At 42.5% G+C, this 21,515-nt stretch overlaps 2 protein-coding genes across 12 annotated transcripts in view; both read right to left on the bottom strand.

Annotated features, from left to right (window-relative positions):
• PDPK1 (3-phosphoinositide dependent protein kinase 1) overlaps nt 1-5,244 on the bottom strand; it is a 31,064-nt gene extending 25,820 nt beyond the window's left edge. For 7 of the 11 annotated variants that reach the window (XM_046900644.1, XM_046900643.1, XM_040647387.2 and 4 more), the window contains exon 1: nt 4,583-4,706. Coding sequence is in view for 4 of the 11 variants with exons in the window: in NM_001012529.2 (NP_001012547.1) it covers nt 4,583-4,606 (24 nt within the window). In the remaining 7 variants the exon portion in view is untranslated. Of the gene's footprint in view, nt 1-1,386; nt 1,496-4,046; nt 4,707-4,789 lie in introns of those variants that run through there. The other 4 variants (XM_040647382.1, XM_040647390.2, XM_046900646.1 and 1 more) reach the window with 3 other exon arrangements.
• Nucleotides 5,245-8,306: 3,062 nt separating this feature from the next.
• IL9R (interleukin 9 receptor) lies at nt 8,307-20,881 on the bottom strand. The gene is made up of 9 exons (XM_040647686.2): nt 20,814-20,881; nt 15,266-15,356; nt 14,784-14,892; nt 13,890-14,083; nt 13,061-13,197; nt 12,579-12,753; nt 12,299-12,413; nt 11,219-11,303; nt 8,307-10,215 (listed from the first exon to the last, which is right to left on the bottom strand). Exons 2-9 carry the CDS (start codon nt 15,342-15,344, stop codon nt 9,664-9,666), a joined length of 1,446 nt encoding a protein of 481 aa, XP_040503620.1. The 5' UTR covers nt 15,345-15,356; nt 20,814-20,881; the 3' UTR covers nt 8,307-9,663.
• Between the last annotated feature and the right edge of the window lie 634 nt (nt 20,882-21,515).

Genomic DNA, 21,515 nt, shown 5'->3' with positions numbered 1-21,515 from the left:
AGTGTTCATATGAAAGCCATCTCAAAACACAAAGCTCAGAGCTCTGACACTTTGCCTCCTTCTTAATTCATCTGATCTCCTACCAGCAGACCTTTACTTTCTGTTGCAAATCTACATCACAGCTTATCCATAAGTGAATAAAGAGGAAAGTGGATTCATGCAGCATCAGCAAAAGTATAGTCGACAGACCAGAATCTGGAAGCACAAGGAACACTTCTACACTGATGGACTGGTTTGATTTTTCATTTGGAGAATAATGGTATATTATCCACAAGGCTGTTTCCACAGCAATGAGTTTAATTATGTACACAGCAATGTTGTCCCAAACACTATAGTTCATGCAAATGCCTTTTTCTAAATATAACGACCTTACGTACACCACGGTATTTTCTGCCACTAGTTTACAAGATTCCAGTTCCAAGTTCAGGTAAGGATTAAAGTTAATGGAAGGATTTGTAGGAGTCTGCATACCATCTATTTATCATCTATTTATTAGGAGGCAGAGACTATTAAAGAACATCCACCCAAACCTCTCCCTGCACCCCCAAGCCTCAAAACAGATCAGAAACAGGAAGCCACAAAAATCTCTAAGAATCTAAAGTCAGCCTATGGCCCAAATAGCTATAAATGTAAACAAGCCACCGAGAATTCATTTCATGCAAACTGATCCACCCCAGCCCACAAGAAGCCATCTGTAACAGCAAGAAATCTAGATTGCATCCTGTGTGACCCGATGAAGTACCCAATACTAAGGGTGTTTGCACCAGGGAGAAGGCTTGCTAATAAACACAAAACAACTTCCTGTGCAAGGTTCCTTGATAGCAGTGCTAGGATCTAGGAGGGAGAGACAGCAGTCATGAATGAAGAGTAGAGAAGTAGCCCTTGGGAAGTGGCAATATGCGGACAGAATATACAAAGCTTGGACAGCACAATCAAGAGCTACGATAAATTCCCACAATTGCAAAAGAACTGAACATCAAATTGAATACTTTCTTTTCAGAAGAATGTTAATTAGTTAATCCCTGCAATCTGCTACTATAAAGAATTACAGAATATTTGCCAAGTGAAGCATTTATATAAATTTTTTTAAAACACAGAAAAAGCAGCCCCAACTTCAATGTTCAGTGCATGTTGCGTTCAGTCCTTTCTCAGACCCTGGCAACTTTCCACAGCCTTACCTGCAAATAAGGTGTCAAAAAGGGAAAGAGGGGAAGGAATTCAGTGCCCCCCACCCACACATTTTTTTAAACTGTATGTACATAATCTAACCCGGCAACATGCAAAAAGTTTTCCCAGAAATATCACAGACAATAATTCCTTGGTTCTGTACAAATTCTTTAGAAAGCTCCACTATGAGGAACTTAGAGAAGGATTTTATCTTCTAACCTGTTTTCTGAATAGTGTTTTGTTCTTCCCATATTGAACAGTAACTTCTGACTCTGGCTTTATCTGGGGCCATAAACGTGAAAGTTTTACAGCAATTCAGACAGCTTCTCTAAAAGAAAAGTAGGTAAGATACAAGTTCAGTGCTAGAAAACAGATCTCAAAGTTACTTCACATCTTTGCAGATCAAATCTATTTCTATTACTTCAAAAATCTATTAGCTTTCTCAGCCTAAAACACAGTGACTGCACTCCTGGTTTTGTGTGGAAGAACTCCTGCCTGTACTTCAGCCATCAGCATCCCTTTCCAAGACCTCCTTCAATGCTTACTTTCAGCTGATCAGTTTTACAGTAGTGCAATGAGCCCAAGGCTGCAGTGTGTTTCAGGAGGTTCAGCACAACCTACCTGCACAACCACAACAGCTATATGAAACAGATACTGCTTCTAGCATTTTAAGACAGACCCAATTACCCAAAGAATGTTTGGCTTAACAAAAAAAATGAACCAAAACAAACCTACCCACACATTGCATTTAGTTGACCATTGTTATTACATATAGATCCTCTCTGAATTGTCTCCTTTCCAAAAGCTACCAACACTTGCTATGTAAGAAACAGTAATATCTACACAGTCAGTCCTCTTTAGCATGAATGAATCTATTTTTCATCTTTGAGCACTGTCTCACTCTCAACATCTGTTTCTTTTATTTTCTACTCCTGGGCTCTGCTTTGGTAAGAGACTAACAGAAAACTTACCCTAGTTAAAGGTTTATGCACAAGTGATAAAGAATAGTCACAACCCTGTGCTGAAAACCCAGGAGAAAATCATATTAAGTAGATAGGTGTATAGGAAAAAAGACTTAAGCTTCTCTTTTCTTTTTTTTTTTTTAACGTCTCTAGTAAGAGAGCTCTTACTACAGCCTAGTCCAATTCCTTGTGAAGATGTAGAACTTGGTTAAGAAACCAGTTCTTTGAAAAAGATAGCTCACATTAGTCCCATGAGGGAAGAAAAACAACATGTTAACAGTTTTGTTCAGATATATCTGTGACTACACTACAGGTTTTTATCAGGACAGATGCATTGGAGGAATGAAACTTGCACTGTAGTAATCACTACGCCTTCCATTGAAGACACTCTTGAAATTAAAGACAAATTCTTCCAGACCTTCATCTCAAGAGGAAGAAAGCTTATTAATAAAAAAAAAAAATCTCACAATGCTAGTAAGGGCATGAACAGTACATAACCATGACCATACTGACACCTTCAACTAAAGTAGCACTAGAATTGCTTCCTTGTTAAAAATGCAATTCTCTCTTTGGTACTACAGCTTCAAAAAAGAACATGATAGGTAATTGCCTCCATGTTTGTGAATACAAAAGCTAACTGTTTTGACGCAGGAATGCTGCAATATTTCTTTCAAAGCTGTGCTCTATCTCCCCACCCCCTATCTTTTGCAGTTCTTGTAAAATGATCACAGAACTCACTGATTTCATCACACAGGCTGTATTTACTGTATCTTGCTAAAAGTTTCAGAAAAACTGCATTTCCCACATTTGACATCATCTGAACTACAAAAAGCTTGGCTGAATCAAAGCACCTCTGACTGTGAATGCCAGCCAGTGCACTCATCTGAGCAGAGAAATGTTAGACAAGGTGGAAGAAAAGGAATTGAATTTAAGTTACTCTGAATAAATATATATATTTTTTTCAAAACAAAAAGCAACTGTCAATTTTGTTTTCCATTCGTTCTCTCTTGGCATGCATCTCTTACAGGGATATGAAATGCACGCAGAAAAGGAACAGAAACAGAAGTATTTGAAGGGGAAAAAAACAGAAGAATGTTGAGCAAGGACAGAAGCACAAAAGGAAGCGTGCTCCCTGTTTAAGCAGGTTCATGCAAACATAAGTCTCCTTTAATAGCAATAAACAGCCACATGGAGCTATATCAAATGGCAGAAGTGCAAAACTAATTCTTTTCATAACAGAACATAAGTTTGTTTCATAATCCTCCATGCAGTATTCCAGTGCCTCCCCGTAGGGCTGTCCCACATATCAACTTTCATTTTCAGCCAATACATACAACTAAATGTAACACCCTTAAAAAAAATAAATCACTAAGCACAAAGAGTAGAGCACACTGAAACAACACTTTGAGAATTAACATAGCTACACCAGGCTTTATGCAGGAGATCCTCCTCAACCAATTTCAGATGAAAAAGACTGCTACAGAGCAGAGCTCAGCAGCTCACAGCAGCACTGAGAAGTGAACCACTTGAAAGACCACCTGACTTGAAAGCACAGCAGTATCCACACACATATAAGGGACGTGTTGGTATCAGTTACACTGACATCACCAAATGCTGGTCGCTACTGTTGTAAAAAAAAAAAACAAAAAACAAAAAACAAGACACACAAAAAAGCCCCACGGTTTTTAGAAGGAAACTTCTGCATTAACTATGCCGTATATTCTGCAATGCAAAGTAAGATTTACCATTTTTAACCTCTACTTATCAGCTGCAACTCCACACATTAAGCAGTGCTCACAAAATGGAAGAGTTTTACATTCTCAGACAAACGTAAACAACTGCCTGAAAGGGTGTTCCAGTATTACCCTCAGTGTCCCCGACAAGTTTTTTTTTCCTGCTACAAAAGGAGTGGATTACCGAGCACGCAGGCGGCTCCCTCGGAGCAGGGGCAGAGGCCGTGCGGGGAGGAGGCGGCCCAGCGAAGCCACGCCAGTGCCCCGTACCCGGAACGGGGCTCGCCGCTCAGCGAGAGGCCGCAGGCGGCCCGGGCCCAGCTTCGCTTCCCCGCAATGCCGGGCCGAGCTCGGGCGCCCATCACCGCTGTCGCCTCGCGCTCTCAGGGCCCCGCCAGCGCCGGGCAGAAGAGAGCGACCGCAACCGCCGCCCCACCTCCGGGAAGCGAAGAGTGGAAGGAGGAGCGGCGGCGGCACCGAGGCCGGCCTCACGCAGTGCGGCGCTCGCCCGGCTGCTCTCCCTGCGGACGGCAAGCAGCAGGGCCGCTCGCAAAAGCCCTCCGCGACCCCACCGCCCGGCAGCGTGTAGGACGCGGGCGGCCCGCCCCCTCACGGCCGGGCTGGGCCGGGCCCGGCGCTTGGGCCTACTCCTTCTCCAGCGCGCTGCGGCCGCCAACAGTCTCAGGCGACCGCCGCGCCAGCCCCGCGCCCCGCACTCACCAGGTGGCTGCTGGTGCTCGCCATGGGCCCCGCCCGGCCGGCCGGCGCGGTCCGCGCTCCAGTCGCCCTTTAAGAGCCCAGCGCACGGCCGCCCAGCCCGAGCCAATGGGGCTCTCGCATCCTCTGTCCGTGACGTCACCCACAACAATGCCCCCCCCGTTGTGGGCGGAACTTCCGTCCAACCCGCAAATTCACTGGTCTTGCTACCTGCCACTCACGCGCAAGCCCGCACGGAGCGCCTCCCATCAGCCTCAGCGCACCGTCAGTGTGAGCATGCGCAGCTGCTGTGGTGTTGCTGCCGGCTTCACTTCCTGCCGGGGTGAGGGCGGTAGGGTGCGCGCCCTTTCCAGCTTCCGTCTTGCGCTCACATCCGGGTTTTCTCCTTGCGGTAGAGACGCTGTGGGAGCGGCGGTGATGACGTCCGGAGGCCGAGTGGTTCCTACGCCACTCCATGTCGTCACGGCGCGCGGTGCCGCCTGGTCTCCCGGTAGCGGTTGGTGCCCCATCCCGTGAACTTCCGCTGAGGCTGTCAAGTCCTTCTGCCAGCCGCGGACCCGAGCGCGTAACAGATGCAATTTCCCTGTAGGCATTCTTAAAAGTCTGGCTTTTCAAGAATAATATTAATAAAAAAAAGACCCGTGTCTGGTGCTCCTTAGGTATGAACACACCAAGTCTGACAAAGTTTTTGTTAGAAGGCTTTCATTTGCAGACTCAGAACTAAATATTTTTTATCATAAATGCACTCAAGAAGTACTCATCAACGTCTTTAACTATTGTACCGTATAAGCAATGAGAATTTGTTCTTTTGGGTAAGTCTGTAGAAAACACTTCCCCAGGTTTGCTTCCCAACCTGCTTTCTGGAGTGCTCAAAGTGTATTTGCTCACAGGAGCCGGCCGGATCCAGCCCAGAGCACTGACTCACATCACAGATGCTGAGGGTATATGGGGCGGTTGTTCAGGTATGGTTACAAGGTGGTGTGACGCCCTGTAACAACAATTTTAATTCATCAGGAGATTATTGAATTTTAAGGAAATGCTCAAAAGGGTAATGCAGGGAAGGGTCACGTTGTTTAGTGAGCCACATCAGAATCTTCAACGCTGATATATAATTAGCTTCAAATAAGGCCAGGGTGGTTGGGCAAGGCAGCAATCCTGCAGCGTCCTGGTGGTAAACTACTTCAGAAAGTATTTTGCAATATTAATGAATCCCAGAAGTCCGGCGCACCTCTCCTACAAAGAAAGGCTGAGGGAGCTGGGGGCGCTCAGCCTGGAGAAGAGAAGGTTCCAGGGAGATCTCATTATGGCCTCCCAGTACCTGAAGGGAACTTGTAATGAGGAGGGATAATGACTTTTTACAGGGGCAGACGGTGATAGGACTAGGGAAATGGTTTTAAACCGAAAGAGGGATGATTTAAATTAGATATTAGGAGGACATTTTTTTCTCAGAGGGTGGTTAGGCACTGGAACTGCTGCCCAAAGAAACCGTGGATGCCCCATCCCTGGAGGCTCTCAAGGCCATGGCGGGGGGGGGAGTTAGGAGAGATGAGCTGTCTGAGCTGGTAGGTGGCAACCAGCCCACAGCAGGGGCTGGAACTGGATGATCTGTAAGATCTCCTCCAACCCAAGACATTCTATGATTCAGTGTTTCTATAATTCTTTTATTTTCATGATACCATTGTATTTACTAAATAACTAAGTAAATACAATAATACCCAGCCTTCCTTGATATGAAGATCTTATGCTTTTGACTAATTAAGTTACAAGTATCTTCCTACTCTGGCAGACTACATGATCTCAGCAGCATCACTCAGGATACATCTTTTATAATTTTAAAGAATCATATACAAGTACAGATATGTTCCTCAGCACTGCTGGCTGCTCACCTTCACCTGCCTTGAGATGGAGCTTAGAAAAGGCCTACTCCAGTTTTAGCAACCTAATCATAAGGAAGATGTGCCCTGCCCATGGCAGAGGAGGTTGGAAATAATTAGTCGTTAAAAGTCCCTTTCAACCAAACTATTCTATGATTGTAAATTTAGGAGTCACTTAGCAGATTAGGGTAGACCAGAAAAAAAAACATTTTAGAAATGAGTGTGAAATCTTATTGGACACTTTGGAAGTCTGTGAAAACAGGGCTCTTCCAGCAGAGGGCAATGGCAGGTTGGAGCGGGTGCTGCTAAAAAAGCACTGGTCAAGTGCAAAGGGAGCAGCAAGAGGCAGGACTGGCCCAGGATGGAGTGGTGCAAGCCGGGAAACCCCAGCACAGGCAGCCCCTCACATAATGTCTGCAGTTTTATGTTACAACTTGATCCCTGGTTTGTAAGTTGTTAAAAACAAAAAAGCAACCTTCTCTCCACTTCTGCTTCATGCATCCACGCCTTGTTCTAGCATAGCAAGAAGACCTCCTCTTTTCCAGTTACCATCACCAGTACATAAATATATGCCCCATCAAGTATTACAGTTCTCACTTTAAAACCAATCGCTTAGATCTCCATACTTGATTAATGACACTCTCTACAGAATTGCAGTAGCGCCTCTACCAGGATCAGATCTGTAGATTAGATTAAATTACTACTAAAACTACTATTTTTAATTCTTGGTGATTTTATTGGCTAGAAGAATGTACGTATGAGTGAAAATGTGAGTAGCTCTGTGAAGGACCATACCTTCTGCTGAAGGGTGCTTGGAGACTTGAGGGGCTATGGTGGTCTGGAAAGACCTGTGATGATAAAGGCTTCTGTAGAACAAGATTTGTGACTCACAGGAGGACAGCAATATAGGGAAGATGAAATGACAGAGCTGTGGATCTAGACTTGACAGTGTTCTGGGCAAACTGTAAGATTGTGGTGAGCTGGGTGTAATCAACATTCTCTGTCCCTTCTTTACACATTGATCAGATTTAGCAAAAGTAGGCTAAAAAGAGCAGACAGTTTCTCTTGTTTCTGGAATTACTTTCATCCTATCTGCTTACTTAACCAGAAAAAGATTTATGGCTTTATTTGGCCATTGACTAGTGGCTGCCATAGGAAAAAAAGATTGCTTCCACAGCTCTTTCCAGTAAAAGTTTGCAGATCAGTGATCTTATGTCCTGCAGCTTCAACTCTTTTTTCATGTTTCAGCCTATCAGACTCGAGTGTTTGACAGTTTCATTGTTCTTTAATGTATCAGAAGCCATACTGTGAAGAGAATTCACTCTGACTACATGACAGGTCACATCTTAATGCTTGTGACTCTTTTGCTGCTCTTTTAGATACCTATACTGTTGAGAAACATACAATCTGATCTCTCATCTCTCTTTTCTGAAATGAGTATGCAGATAACTACATAGGAAAACGTCTGATGAAGATACAGTTTCTGACACTCATCACTGTGAACATAAATGAACCACAGGTGACACTGTGAACCAGAGATATATTGGGTGGACAGCTAGCAGGACTATGCTCATGGCCACATGCAAGTCCCCCCTTTGCTTTACTAGCTGTAAAACTTATATTTACTAAGGATCCTTCTTATCTCTTTTTCTTTTGGTGGTGGTAGCAGCAGCACTGCCTCGGTGGTTTGGTCTGTAAAATAAGGATGGCATTTAGTTCTTTCCTTTTTCTATGATGTTTTCAAGTCAGGTTTTACTAATGATCTGTATAGTCAGTATTTTCATAACTGTAGGGTTGTTTTTATTTTTGGATTTAAAGCTATTTCCAAAGCTCTCAAATACCAACTTCTGAAAAACAGTTTTTGAATTAATTTATTTACATCTGAATAATCACAGTGTTAGATCTTTTACTTTATTCCTCTTAGCAGAAACCAACAACTACAAACTAAAACATATCCTTTGTCATAGAATATTTTCAGTTCCTTAGTGGCATATGAACATTACCCAAATACCTTCTGACTGCCAAAACTCAACACTTAGGAAAGAAAGGGGAAAAGACCGGTGCCTTTATTCTGGTGTGAGTGATAGACACAGCACACCCTCAATAGTCCCAGGAAGTGAAAGGCTTGACCAGAGCCCGTGTTATGTCTCCTTACTTAATGAAAATTCTGTCTTCCACTGGCACGGTGTATATCACACTTTCCTGGAAAAATTGGACTTGGAGCAGTTCAGAGATTCTGGGAGAAGCTGTGAAAAAATGCAGCTTGAACCTCATACAGATCTCAAACATGACCAAAAAAATAATTAAGTGAAAAAGGTGAAAAGACAGCAAATTAGGTTTTTATATACTGTTTTTCTAGAAATAAAATGTGGATATTCATTCATTAACTAAAAATTAGACTTTGACTGTTCCAAAGACTTAAGTGCAGATCAGATTTTTTATTTTTTTCTTTTTTTTTTTTTTTTCTTTTTTCTTTTAATCTAGCTACAACAAGAACTTTTCCTGTGGTACTTTTCCTCCCTACGCTTTTCCTTTTGTTGTTGTTGTTGCAGTTTGTTTGTTTGTTTTGTTTTTAAGTAGCTGCATCAAAGCAGAAGCTGCCAAAATTGTTAAGTGTTTCATCTGATGATGCAGCATCATTTCAGCCCTTTAACCATGAGCCTGTCATCATCTCCATACTCAGTTCCTAGAGTCTTCCTGTCCTTGCCTGATGGACAAAGGCAGCATCTTCCATGGCTTCTCATTTTTGTCAGTTCCCACCACATTCAATCTCTCTATTTGCTTTTGCTTCTCTATCTTCTTAAGTTCTATGTTCTCCCTTCCATAGCCTGACCTACTGCTCCTTATGCTTGTATCTGAACATAACTGTTCTCATTACACTTTTGCTAGTAATACCAGTTTAGAATACCTTCTTAAAGCAAACAAGACTTCATGAAACTGTTTCAGTTTCTGTGCAGACACGTTCATATGCAAGGGCTGCGTAGATATGAAAGATTTAAGATGCAACTGATCTGGCAATTTTAGGAAACATTCTTCTCATTCTGAAGATTTGAAATTGGAAACACCGCATCAAGCCAGACCAAAATCTTGGTCTAAAAAGGGATCTAATTACATGACAGAAATTGTCTGCACAGTCACCATTTAAGCCATTTGTGAAGACAGTACTGGGAGATGAGAGGGCAACACAGAGATCTTTGTGGGCAGCATTCCTCAGGGAAGGTCATTCTGATCATTCTGACATTTGACCAGAACGTTGCCATCAGATAGCTTCAATAGTTCAGCAGGAATCAAACCCTCAGTGGTATCATTATCACACAAGGTGCAATAGTCACTACTGCTGAATGACACACTTGCCGTCTCCAAAGATTCCTGAAGCATAAGGCAGTCACTCTTTCCAGGCTGTAAGTGGGAGGGATAATTCCTTCCCATGCTAGAGCTCTCAAGGTTGGCTTTAATTTTTTCAGAGATTTTCAGGCCGATGGTATGATTACCATGGTTTTGGGTTGCCAATACTGCTGGACTGACTTCTATCTCTTGTCCTCTTATACACCTGCTGGGAACATACTGCTGGCTTGGACCAGAGACAAAGGCAAATATCTCTTCTGCAGCAGCCAAATTTGTGCTTTCCATAGGTTTCAAGGCAATCTGGGAAATCAGTTCTTGGATGTTTAGCTCAGAAACCTCATCTGCAGTCACTTTGTTTGAGTTGCTTGCCTCTTCTCTTCTGAGTTGGCTACAAGCCTCGTTAGGTCCAACCCAGTCCTAGTGAAAGTTTCAGTAAGTTCAGGACAATTTTCTCAGAGGTAGAATTTTCAAACTACCTGTTCTATCTGCTTTGGTACAAGAATCCAGAGGTTTAGTGCAAATCTAATAGGTAAAATGTAAGCTATAGAGTAGTGATGATAGCATTTAGTTTTCCCGAGGGAAGATTTCATAATAAACTTTCAAGATCTCACCTCTATAACGTGCTACATGCTGCTTGTATTCCTTTGGCTTTGCAAAGACAGCATGCAACTTTCAAATTCAGTGTGTGTATCAGGAGATGGAAGATGAGAGAAGGTAAACACACTACTGATGCTTTTTGACTTTTGCTGCTTTCATTAAACAGATCTGCCTTGCCTTTGCTTTCTTCTTTTCCTCTCAGGTTTAGTGCTAGTTTTCAGAAAGGCTCTCAATACGGAGGGAACATCAGTGGTCAACAGGAAGACCATTCAAACATACCTTAGATATTAGGAAAGGTGGGAAGGGGAACCTACTGGAAGAAGGAGCAATGTTAATTTGCTACAAGGGAGCAGTTGTCCGGTTGGGAAAGACTGCTGCTTCCTTGACCTCTCTGTTTCAAACTAACAGATAAAATTCTTGGTTCTCTGTGAGAGGGAAATTTGCCTTATTAAACCAGAGCAACCTTTGAATGCTGTACTTGGATACCAGTGTTATCTGGCTCAACAAGGGGAAGATTGAACGCATCAGTTATTGGTAATACACAGAAAGATCCTGTGGATATGGAAAAAGCACAGATGGTAGATGGATGAGGAATGAGTTACTGGAGGAATTTTATTTCTACAGAGGCAGAAGCTAGACAAGCAGCTCTGGTGGCGCAGTTAGTATTTGGAGACAGGAAATTGTGAAAATATGAACTCCCAGAAAGACCAAAGCCATGTGTTGGTAGCATTGCTCAGGAGGTAGAATGATTAGCCCTAGGAAAAAAAAAAAAGTCAACCCTCCCCTAAACTGAAGAACATAAGAAATAAATGAAACATCTTACCTTAAAATTCCCATTGTGCAAATTATAGAGTGGCTGAAAGAAAGTAGCTGGTGTGGGAATATTAAGGCAGGAGAGGACTTTTGCCCTGAGGTGAGAAAACAACACTTTAAAATCAAATTGTTCTGCATCGTCTTGACAGTATTGCACACTGATGAGATGAAAACCCAACACTTCTGCTGGAAAGACTGCAGTAGAGCTCATTTTATGTGTTCTCTGACATCCTGTGGGTATGCAATTGTTTGCCTCTTGCACATGCATTAAATTTTTCTAGCCCAGTCTTCTCAAAGGTCTCTGAGGAACTCTGTATGTTGCAAAATCAGTACTAGTTTATTACTCATTATATGCACTGAGCTATTTATGCATTCATTTAGCACTATTTGATCTAAACTACCTCTTCAAGCAGTATTTTAGTGTGCTAGTTTCACCACGTTTAGGTAATGAAGTTCTGCCATATATCATCGTCCATTTATTAGAGTCTATCTTATACAAATACTTTATCATATGAACACCATGTATTCTGTTTCTCTGAGAACAACATGCATATGGAGCATAATAAATGTACATCAAGGCAGAAAAAGCTTTTGTGTTACCAGCATAAAAGAAAAAAAAGAGTATGGTTGAGCCACAGTTTTACATGCATTGATTTCTGTAGTTTACCTATATTGATATTTTACGTATTGAGTACTAGTAGGTATGTCACAAATAGCTTAACCCCTATACCACACTTTAACCATCCTTTAGAGACTGCTGTACACTTGCACTTCTGATTTACCTACATGAAACAACTCAAAATATCCATAGGTTTAAAGCTTTTTAAGTCCAAGAGACCCTCAACCTTGACTTGTAGCTGAACTTGTATGCCAAGAAGGTGTTCTGGTCTCCTTAATGATTAAATAGGGGGTCATTGTTTATCATTAGCCAAGGATCACATCATATCCTGCGATTGTCAAAAGAGCTTTTGAGCATGTTAGAATCTGATTGTGCAGCAAAAGTAGAAAGCAAAGCAGATATAAGCACATTTATTTTACTCTCTTCAGGCTATGAGGACCAAGGAGAACTTAATGAAGTATCATAATGTACCTCGAAGAAAGCTTGCAGTTCCAAAATAAATAGAGTAGGGTGCCAAAACTCAGAGGAATGATCAAGAACTGCAACGTTCTGGTGTCAAAGAGCTTTTCAGACAGTTCTGATGAACCTATGAAAAGAACCAGTGCCAATAAATAAATAAATAAATAAAACCCTGGATTTTAAGATAGATCCCCAAATAAACAATCAACGCAAATGAACCTAAAACAGGAATTAAGGCAAAAACAACAACAGCAACCCATGAAATTAAGGCAAAAAACAACATTCTTTGTACCTTCTCTTTGAAATACTGTCGTCTGGCTCCAGTCGCTCCATTGACTGTGGTATGAATCCTCAATTTCAGAAACTTTGCAGCGAACTCGTGCCATGTAAGAGATGCCACTGCGAAATTCTGTGCCTTCAATTTCTATCTGTGGCAGTGAACTGGGTGGTGTCTTGTTCAGCGCAGCCTGCAAGTTATTACAAAGGTTTCTATCAACAAGGCAAAAGGAGGATATTTTAATAACTACTTCTTCCCCAAACAGTTTGTTCTTGGATGCAAGAGCGCCTCCATGGTGACAACAGATGTCTGAATGCAGGATTAAGAAGATTTATTGATCTCCACTATTGATGTTTTATATAATACCCTTTTATCTTTCTGTGGCAAAACAGAAAGGCTATCTTAAGCAATCAGCTGCCAGAAGACCCTGAGATGAGTGGCAAGGCCATTGCACCAGGAAGAGCAGTACTGTAACAGTGTGTGGCCCACCCAGTTACCTCCCATGATGTGCTGTACTCCTTGTACTGCAACTGGTACTGGAGAATTTCATCGAGGTAGGAAGGCACAGTCCACCATATCTGACACTTGCTGGCAGTAATGTTGCTCTGTATGTTCGAAGGTGGATCAAGTTTTACTGCAAATAGAGAGGTACGTTTTCCACAATATTTGGGACTGAAGCACTGCAGAAGGAGATGCACTTTCCTAGGCTGACCAAAGTCTTGGAAGAACAAGATGCTTCTAGTGATACTAAGTGCAGCGCAGTAGACTGAATTAGCTTTTGGAGTAGGTCAGAACATGTAGGGAACTGGCACAAAGGGATGCTATCTCATCCACTGGGGATACTCCTGCAAGCAAAGAGCCACTCAATATGTCACACTCTGCTGGTGTGGCACTGGTATAGAGAAGCTGAGATTTCAAGTACTATAGGATCTGTCTGAAGTACTGTGGGATCTAGAATTAAGTCCATGACTTAGATTTCTTGTGACTTCACTTCTTTGTGGCAAAACACCAAACAACCACCACAGAAACAATCCAGTGGTACATTATCCATAGCACAAGAAAACAGGATGCAGACTAGAAATACAGTCCAAATGTATTCAATAGCAAACACCGTCTGAAGTTCAGAAAAAGTAGAAATGGAGAGACACTGGGACTGCATCCCTACTGCTAAAGCCCAGATAGTGTACTCTGCAGGGCTGTACAGTCTGTCTTGTTCCCATTACTTTCACCTGCTTTGAGACACCCTTTTATTCAGGAAGTAGATCAGATCCTCCCCAGAGATTCCAGGCAGAGCCTTGGCCCACAGCTGCCCTGGTTTGTACTTACTGTGCTGGCGGGGACTGTACTCCGGAAAGGTAATGTATGTGTGATTACTTCCATAGAAATTGCCTTGGAGAGAGACTCTGTAACCATCTGTTTCCAGGATCTGTCTTGCTAAGTGCATGGTGCAGTGGTACTGATCCTGCACGCTGTCTCCAGCAGTCAGCTGGCAGCTGGCATTTTGGCCCTTTGTCCAGAGGCTAAAAAAAATGGGAAGGCTGAAGGTTTCTTTCAAGTCATGCGATAAAGTGCTTTACAGCTTTAAAATGCTGTGCCATTAAGAGTTATGCTATTTTTGACTTAATGTGAGGCATCAAATGTCAGAGCGACTTACCCTCATGTAGCAGTTTATTTATTACTGGTAGTCAAGACAACTTAATTACATAAACAGGCTAATCTCAAATTAGTATATCACAAAGCTTATTATCCTACCACACCACAAATTATTCACCAGGTTTCTTGTCTTAGATGTAGAATTATTCCCATAATAAACCTGCTACTAAAGCTTGTAATTTACTAGACTTTCAACTTTTTTTTTTTTTTTTTTATATATTTAACTAATTTTAACTAATTTAGGTCAGGCAACTGTATATAGGATCGACCTGGAAAGTCCCCAGTGACGGAGAGTCAAGACTACAACAGGAGGGCTTTCTGCACCGGGAGGCCACTGTACCAAGAGACCACCCTGAGCCTGCAGGAGACCACACATCTGCATATGCAAGAGCTCTGCTGAACCTCTTGCAGCTGTGGAAGACTGAGAAGAAAGCAGCTGGGAGACTGAACTGGCAACATTCAAAGCAAGCAAAGCCCCCAGCCATGACCTATCTCTGCCTCTCTATGCTGCCCGTCCCATGCAAGGGCCAGGAAAGCCACAGGCAGCTCTCAGCTTGCAACTCTTACTTTGTGAAATGCAGGTGGAAAGGTCCGTCACCCACAGGCTCCTCTGGTGACCACGTGCAGTTCACAGTAGTCACGTAGTTATTCAGGCAGCTCAGACTGCCAGGGAAATCTGCAGAAGAAGCAGAGAGGATCTGCACTCATGTTATCACCCAATGAGATCTCAAATGTACTACTTGCTAGCCTTCCTTTAGTGATGCCTTCCTCACAGTACTCTTCCTCTCTGGTACTGCACTTCCCTGTACGAGATGAGTGTAAGACTTCAGGGCAGGGACTCTGCTCAGTGGTTGTGCTTTCTGCTGCTCAGCTTGTCTGCTACGTGCGTGGTTCCCCAGGTCTGGCACTGCCAGCCAGTTGTACTGCTGCTCAGGAACCAGAAAAGGGCAATCGCAAGATCTTATGCTCCGTTCCTTAGAGCCTGTGTATAAAAATGAGTGCATGTATACACACCTCCCACAGCAGACCTATTCAAAGTCTCCCCTTACCTCTCCCTCGTCCTTCACCAAGGAGCAGCACAGCAGTAATGCACAGGTGAAGGCCCGTCTGCTGCACATTTCGCCCCATTCCAGACAGTATCTAAATCAGAACAATTGTTAGAAGCATTTTTTTCAGTAGTTGTACCAGCAGCTTCAGCTCCACGCTCCTGCCGGGCCCAACACAAGCTGGCAGACACATTCATGTTTCCCTGTGTGCTGTTTCTGATGGAAACTAAAAACAGATGCTTAGAGAAACATGTAGTGATAGAATAAAAGAATCATTAAGGCTGGAAAAGACCTCTAAGATCATCTAGTCCAACCATCCACCTGCCACCAGTATTGCCCACTAAAGCACTACATCTGCCCTTTCCTTAAACACCTGCAGGCTCAGTGGCTCCACTTCCCTGGGCAGCCTGTGCCAGCGCCTGACTGCTCTTTCTGACCAGAGAAAGCACTGAAGCTCTTCTTTGACAACCTTCTCAGTCTCCAGATATTGCAGCTCATGGATCTCCTAGAGCAGACATAATTTCTGCATCTTCAAGGCTTCAGTGCTTTTCCCCCCCTCTCATGAGCAGTAGTTACCTGATGAAGGCATCTTCACCATAACCACTGTCTGCCTTTAATGACAGATCTTTGTTCACTTGAGGGACTCATTGATATTCTGCCATTTTTCTGATGGAAACCTCCCCTTTTTCTTCACTAGAGGAAAATTTCCTTGAGCTACTGGTGTCACAAAAGTTCTGAGGGAGCCTTCCTTTGAGCCACTTGAAGTTGCCTTGAGCCAGTGTGAAATGGTTTGAGGTCAGTACAAAAGCTAGGATAGAAAAGGCTGTTCTAGCACAAAGATATGGGTTTTTTTTAATAAATTATTCCATTCCATATCTGAAAGAAACCAAGACCTGTCATAATTTTCTCTCTCACACATTCAAACACATGCATACACAAGAAGGCACCATGCCAGGCAGATAACCAAGCTGCCCACCTGCAGCAAGAGAACCTTGGCATATGTATGTCCTTGCAATAAGTATTTCCTTGCTAGGAAAAACAAAACAAAACAAAAACAACAACAACAACTAACTCCAAAAGACAGAAATTGAAATAATAGCTGCCATGTTCCTCATCAAACACTCATCTCAGATGTAGAAAACTTAGGACCTCGTCATTGTCACAATATACTGAAGGGGACTGTATTGGAATTTGAGATTTTTCTTCTGCAATATTGAACAGTTTCTCTACCAGGCTATATAGGACTCTTTCTTTTTAAATAGGAATTCCATTCTGTGATTTCTTTCCTAGTGACCTTTCCATTTGAAGACATTCCAGCAAACAAAAGTTTAATATGAAGAATCCTGACCCAATGTACTCAGTGATACATGGCGTTTTTGTGAGATGCTTCCAACTTGCAATGTTTGCCACTACCTTCATACTGCAAGAAAGGCCAATACCTCTGCAGGCAGCATGCTGCTCTAAGGAGCCCATGATTCATCCTGGAGCCCAGAAAACAGAGGGTGAGAGCATAAACCAAGACCACTTCTGAGTTCAGCCTAAAGCAGTTACTTAAAAAATTCAAAAATAACAGAGGAACGTTGTTTGCATGGCTTTCCCAGTGCAGGTACAGAACTGAGCTCTGGGGTAAGAGGAGGCTGTGAGAATGTCCTGTCTTGAAAGGGCATGGTTGGCTTATCGCGGGGGGGAGGAGGGAATGCCACCTCTGTGAACTTTCAGAAGCAGCTGGAGGAAAGAGAGAGATACACAACAGGACAGAGGAAACTCTGAGTATAGCGTTGGCAGAAAGCCAAGTGAGTATAAGCAGGCTATGGAATGAGTGTGGTTTCTAACCAGCAAGAGGTCTGAAGTGGTCTTGAACAAGACAGAGAAAATCTATACTTAGGAAGGACTGTGATGTTTCAATCAGCAGGATTGTTTTATTGAAGCCCCAGATTTCACACAGCTAAGCAGCAGCACTCCTATAGCAAACTCTTTCCTATCATTAGACCTGATTACATCATAGATCTTCTGAATTACATGGGAAAATAGTTAGAATGTTTCAGAAATCAATTGAAGGAAAAAGAATCTTTTTGACTTCCAATTCACCATGTCTTCATTTATGGGTTTTTTGGTAGACATCCTGTTTTGCTACAGACCTTCTTCAAAGTGGGCGTTGCATAGAGGAAGCGCCACTGCTAGCTGAGTTCAGCTGGGGGAGGTGGGAGGCACGACATCTCTCCTGCTTATCATTCTGATCAGAGTTGCATATGATCCCTGAGATAAGTACAGTAAGGCTGACTAAATATGAAATAGAAATGCGTAAGTATATGCACAAATAGAATTATACATATTCTCATAAATACTTGCCCAAGCACACAAAGAAAGTCAAAATGACTACACCAGGTAATTACGTGTTTCCAGGTAAACGTAGCTAATTTGTTAACACTCCTTTCCCTCCCTCTCAACCTCTCAAAAAATCTCTTTGTTCAGTACTTCAAAATCCAAAGTGTGCCAGACATCTACTGCCTGCCCTTCTCACCTGGAAATAAATGCAGTATAAAAGATGATCTGTGCATTCCAAGTCATGAATGTTTGTTGTAGTGGGGTAATGGAATGTCAAACTCTGAAAAGTTTAGGGGAAGTAGCAGATAACCAGCTGAACTAGAACCTGCAGTACACTGACACAATTACAAGAGCCAGCACAGATCTTGGATGTATATCAATTAAAAGAAGCACTATTGCAACTACTTGTAGCATTTCTAGTGCCGTTATTAGTTCCTCCCTTGAGACCCACGCTTTGGATGTTTCTGAAAAGATTACATTAGTTCTGAAAAGAGCTATAAGAATGATTTAATCTTTGATATCTTTATCTGAGATAAAGAACTGAGAGATCAAGTCTTCTCTTAGACTTAACCAAAGGAAAGGTTAAGAAGCAATTTCATGCCATCTAGAATTATCTGTACAGGAAGAGTACTTCAGATAGGAGAAAAGTCGCTTTTTAAAACCTACTAGAGAAAGATGGAGAGAGTCCAGTAGTTATGAGCTAAAGATAGATACAGTCAGAAATGAAAGGCAGAAGTTGGACAGAGGAGAACCACATTTCTTACCAAAACCTCTTACCTAAGCATACGTTCCAACACTTGTAGTCTATAAAACTTGGTTAGGTATCTAGAAAATAAAATAAATTCCTTTGCTCAGATGGAAATCACAAGATTGATACATGATACAGGACCCAGTTACAGCTCTGTGTCCTGAAGCGGTCACAGTGAGCTTTCCTCTGAACACCTGCAATCCTCTACCTTGCAGAGGTAAACTTGCTGCTTGTCCAATCAGCTGGTTCACAGACAGGTGATGTCACTTCTCAGTAATTGCCAAGCACTTCCCTCTTGTGCAAAAAGGAAATAATGGTACAAATATTAGCATTTGAGGGAACTGCTGACTGTGGAGACGTCACGAGGCTGAGCTCTGTCTGCTGAACAATACAATGCGATTTGTCTTGCAAGAAGCAACTGTATCTTTTCCTAGAATCCTAGATATACTCAGGTGCCTTTTCTCATTGTTCAGATCTGCTGTGCTTCCCACCTGCTTCAAATTACTCAGCTGTGGAAAATGAATTGCCACATCAGCCAAAGGCTGATGACAGCACAGCCTGCCCACAGATAAACTATGCTGCCAAGGTCCTGAAGAAAATGTCTGCTTCAGTAATGTTTTCTTCTTCTGTTGGTCAGTATGAAGGTTTTTACAGGCCAAATAGTAAAATGGATACACGTGGCTGATTAAAACCTCAGCTCTCCTTGACAGCAGACAGCCACAGAATGAGGCAAAAATGAGATAAGCACAAATGCACTTTTCAATTTCAATGGGAATGGAGCAAAGGGATTCTCAATGGCCTAGCAGGCATTTGTCATTCCTACCAGTGACCATCATCTCAGAACACTGCCAATTCTTTCCACAGCAGCAGGAGAACAAGAACCTAATAATCAAGCCAGGAGGCAAGCAGAAGCTAATAGGGCACCAATGCTGGTGACCTTGGGTTCCCAACGATCTCAGCTGGTTGCAGTAGTATTTCCACCCTTTCTTTATGTTTCTTGGGCAGAGTTCTCCTGCCTACTCTCTGCTCAAGAAAATAAGGCCTTGCAGCTGTGCCTTTTCCACACCTTTCTGTAGTTCTATTTCCCAAAAGCCATTTCAAACAGAATTTTTACAGAACACAGATTTCCCAAATGCCCATCAGCAGAAGAACAGTTGCTCAGCTGTTATTGCCAGATCTGTTCACATTAACAGAAATCCACATTCAAAGTTTAGGCTCACTCTCACATTTGAGGTCCAGTGCGACACAAAATAAAAAGATAGTTTTGCTTTTCAGAATTTATAGGGTAAAATAAATGTACTGGTAGATAGGGGAATTAATACAAGACGGTGACAGCACAGTCTCAGCATATGCGCAGCTTAGATGTCCTCTGGTTTGAAGCAACTCAGCAGAGCAGAGCTGTCAGGAGAGACTCAAAAAATGAGGCTGAGGTAGCTCAAGAGAGAATCATAGGCACCAGCTTGTAAGCAATAGCATGGCAGAAATTAATGTAGGGCTGATCTGATGAGCTAATTGGAGCTGCAGGCTAATATCCTGGAGATGACTTCTTGATATGGAAGTGAGAGTTTACAAGAGGAAAAGGAGAAGCTGTCAGGGACTGTGAGGATGTGGACAAGAAGGTTATTTTTGACATGACAGAGACATGACAGGGAGGAAAGTAATAAAGTAAAAGTGACAGACAGATAAATCCTGTAAGAAACCCTTTAAGAATAAATGATGATACGTTACCTACCTACAGAATAGTTAGATCTCTGGACGTATCCAGCAGAAGCATGTAAAGCACACGTAGCTCACTCACATGATCAGCCTGTGAGCGTGTGAACTGACAGAGAATAAGAAAGTAGAAGGATTTCCCTGTCCAACCTCAAATAACCAATCTTTGGCTGCCTTGACCTTTGGAGAGCCATTTTTCCATAACTTGGTGCACAGGAACAGCTACAAACTGTTGGCTTTGACAGACTTGCACCCCATCAACTGAGAGAAGTTCCTACATAGGAGGGCTACTGTAATAAAGCGATATTGATACACGTGTGTGTGTGTGTATTTGTATATATATGCATACCTGTATATACACACACGTGTATGCATATGTGGAAAGAATATATTTTAGGCTGCATAGTCCAAAACTCTGAGGAGGTCTATTGTGACTGAATTCATTTACATTCATCTTTTTCTCTCAAAGAGGAGAGCCTAATTTATTTATTTATTTTTTAAATCATGATGATGTCTCTTTTCAGCACAATCTAAGTCTGAATCAATGTGATAGAGTGTGGTTTTGTGCTCGGCAGTCTAGCAGAACAAAGGTGCAAAGACCCTTCTGGTGGTTTGGTCGTTCTAGGTTCATAGTACAAGAAACAATATACAATTCCACATTAACACAAATCAATTACCTTTTATATCTTATATTTTATCTTAGTAGATGTATCCTATCATTATCTACTGGCATACGTAACACAGAGGTATGTTAAATCATCTTACCAGCTCAAAGGAAACTTCACTTTCCACTCTGCTTCTGTCCCTCGATAGTGCAGGGTGTGTGGTTTGATGATCAGGCAGTAGCAGCAGTGGTGTAATAAAGTAGAGCTTACTGTGCTCGATTCTAGAGATATTCTCAAGAACCAATGAAAGACTGCTCAGATTATCAGATTGAGTAGAAGTAGCTGCATCTGCAATTACTCATTAGTGATGGATAATCTGAGGAATTTCTGCTAAGAGGTTAACATTTAAAAGGCCAAATAATTTGCTGAATATGAAAGTATCTTCTTGGAACGCTTCTATAAAAAATACCAACAAGAGAGCTCTCTGTAGGTGACCTAAATCCAGTTCCTTGCCCTGTCTGAATATGAGACGAGACCGCATCCATTGGGCTCTGTGCAGCAGCGCTATCAGTATTGCCCAGCATCACAAGCAGCCAAACACCCGCAGCACTCCTGAGCTGCCCTGTCCTCTGCTTCTTCCCCAGCCTTTCCCTGCACTGAGCTCAGAGGGGCAATACTGGAGGCAGCAGAGACTAATGAGAATTGCAGTGCTTCCATCTATATCCCTGAAAACACAGGGAACAGATATTTCTAATGCTCGCTGAAACACTGCAGTGTTACAGTCAAGATCTACCAAGCTGGTCACGCACGTGAGTCTGGTGCCAAAGTAGAACTTCTGCCAGCCCCATGGGTACCCATCCAA

The sequence above is a fragment of the Gallus gallus genome, chromosome 14, assembly GCF_016699485.2.
Source record: "Gallus gallus isolate bGalGal1 chromosome 14, bGalGal1.mat.broiler.GRCg7b, whole genome shotgun sequence".
In the NCBI taxonomy this organism is placed as follows: Eukaryota; Metazoa; Chordata; class Aves; order Galliformes; family Phasianidae; genus Gallus; species Gallus gallus.
Note: the sequence above shows the minus strand (reverse complement) of the source record. Positions and strands in the feature narration are given on the sequence as shown.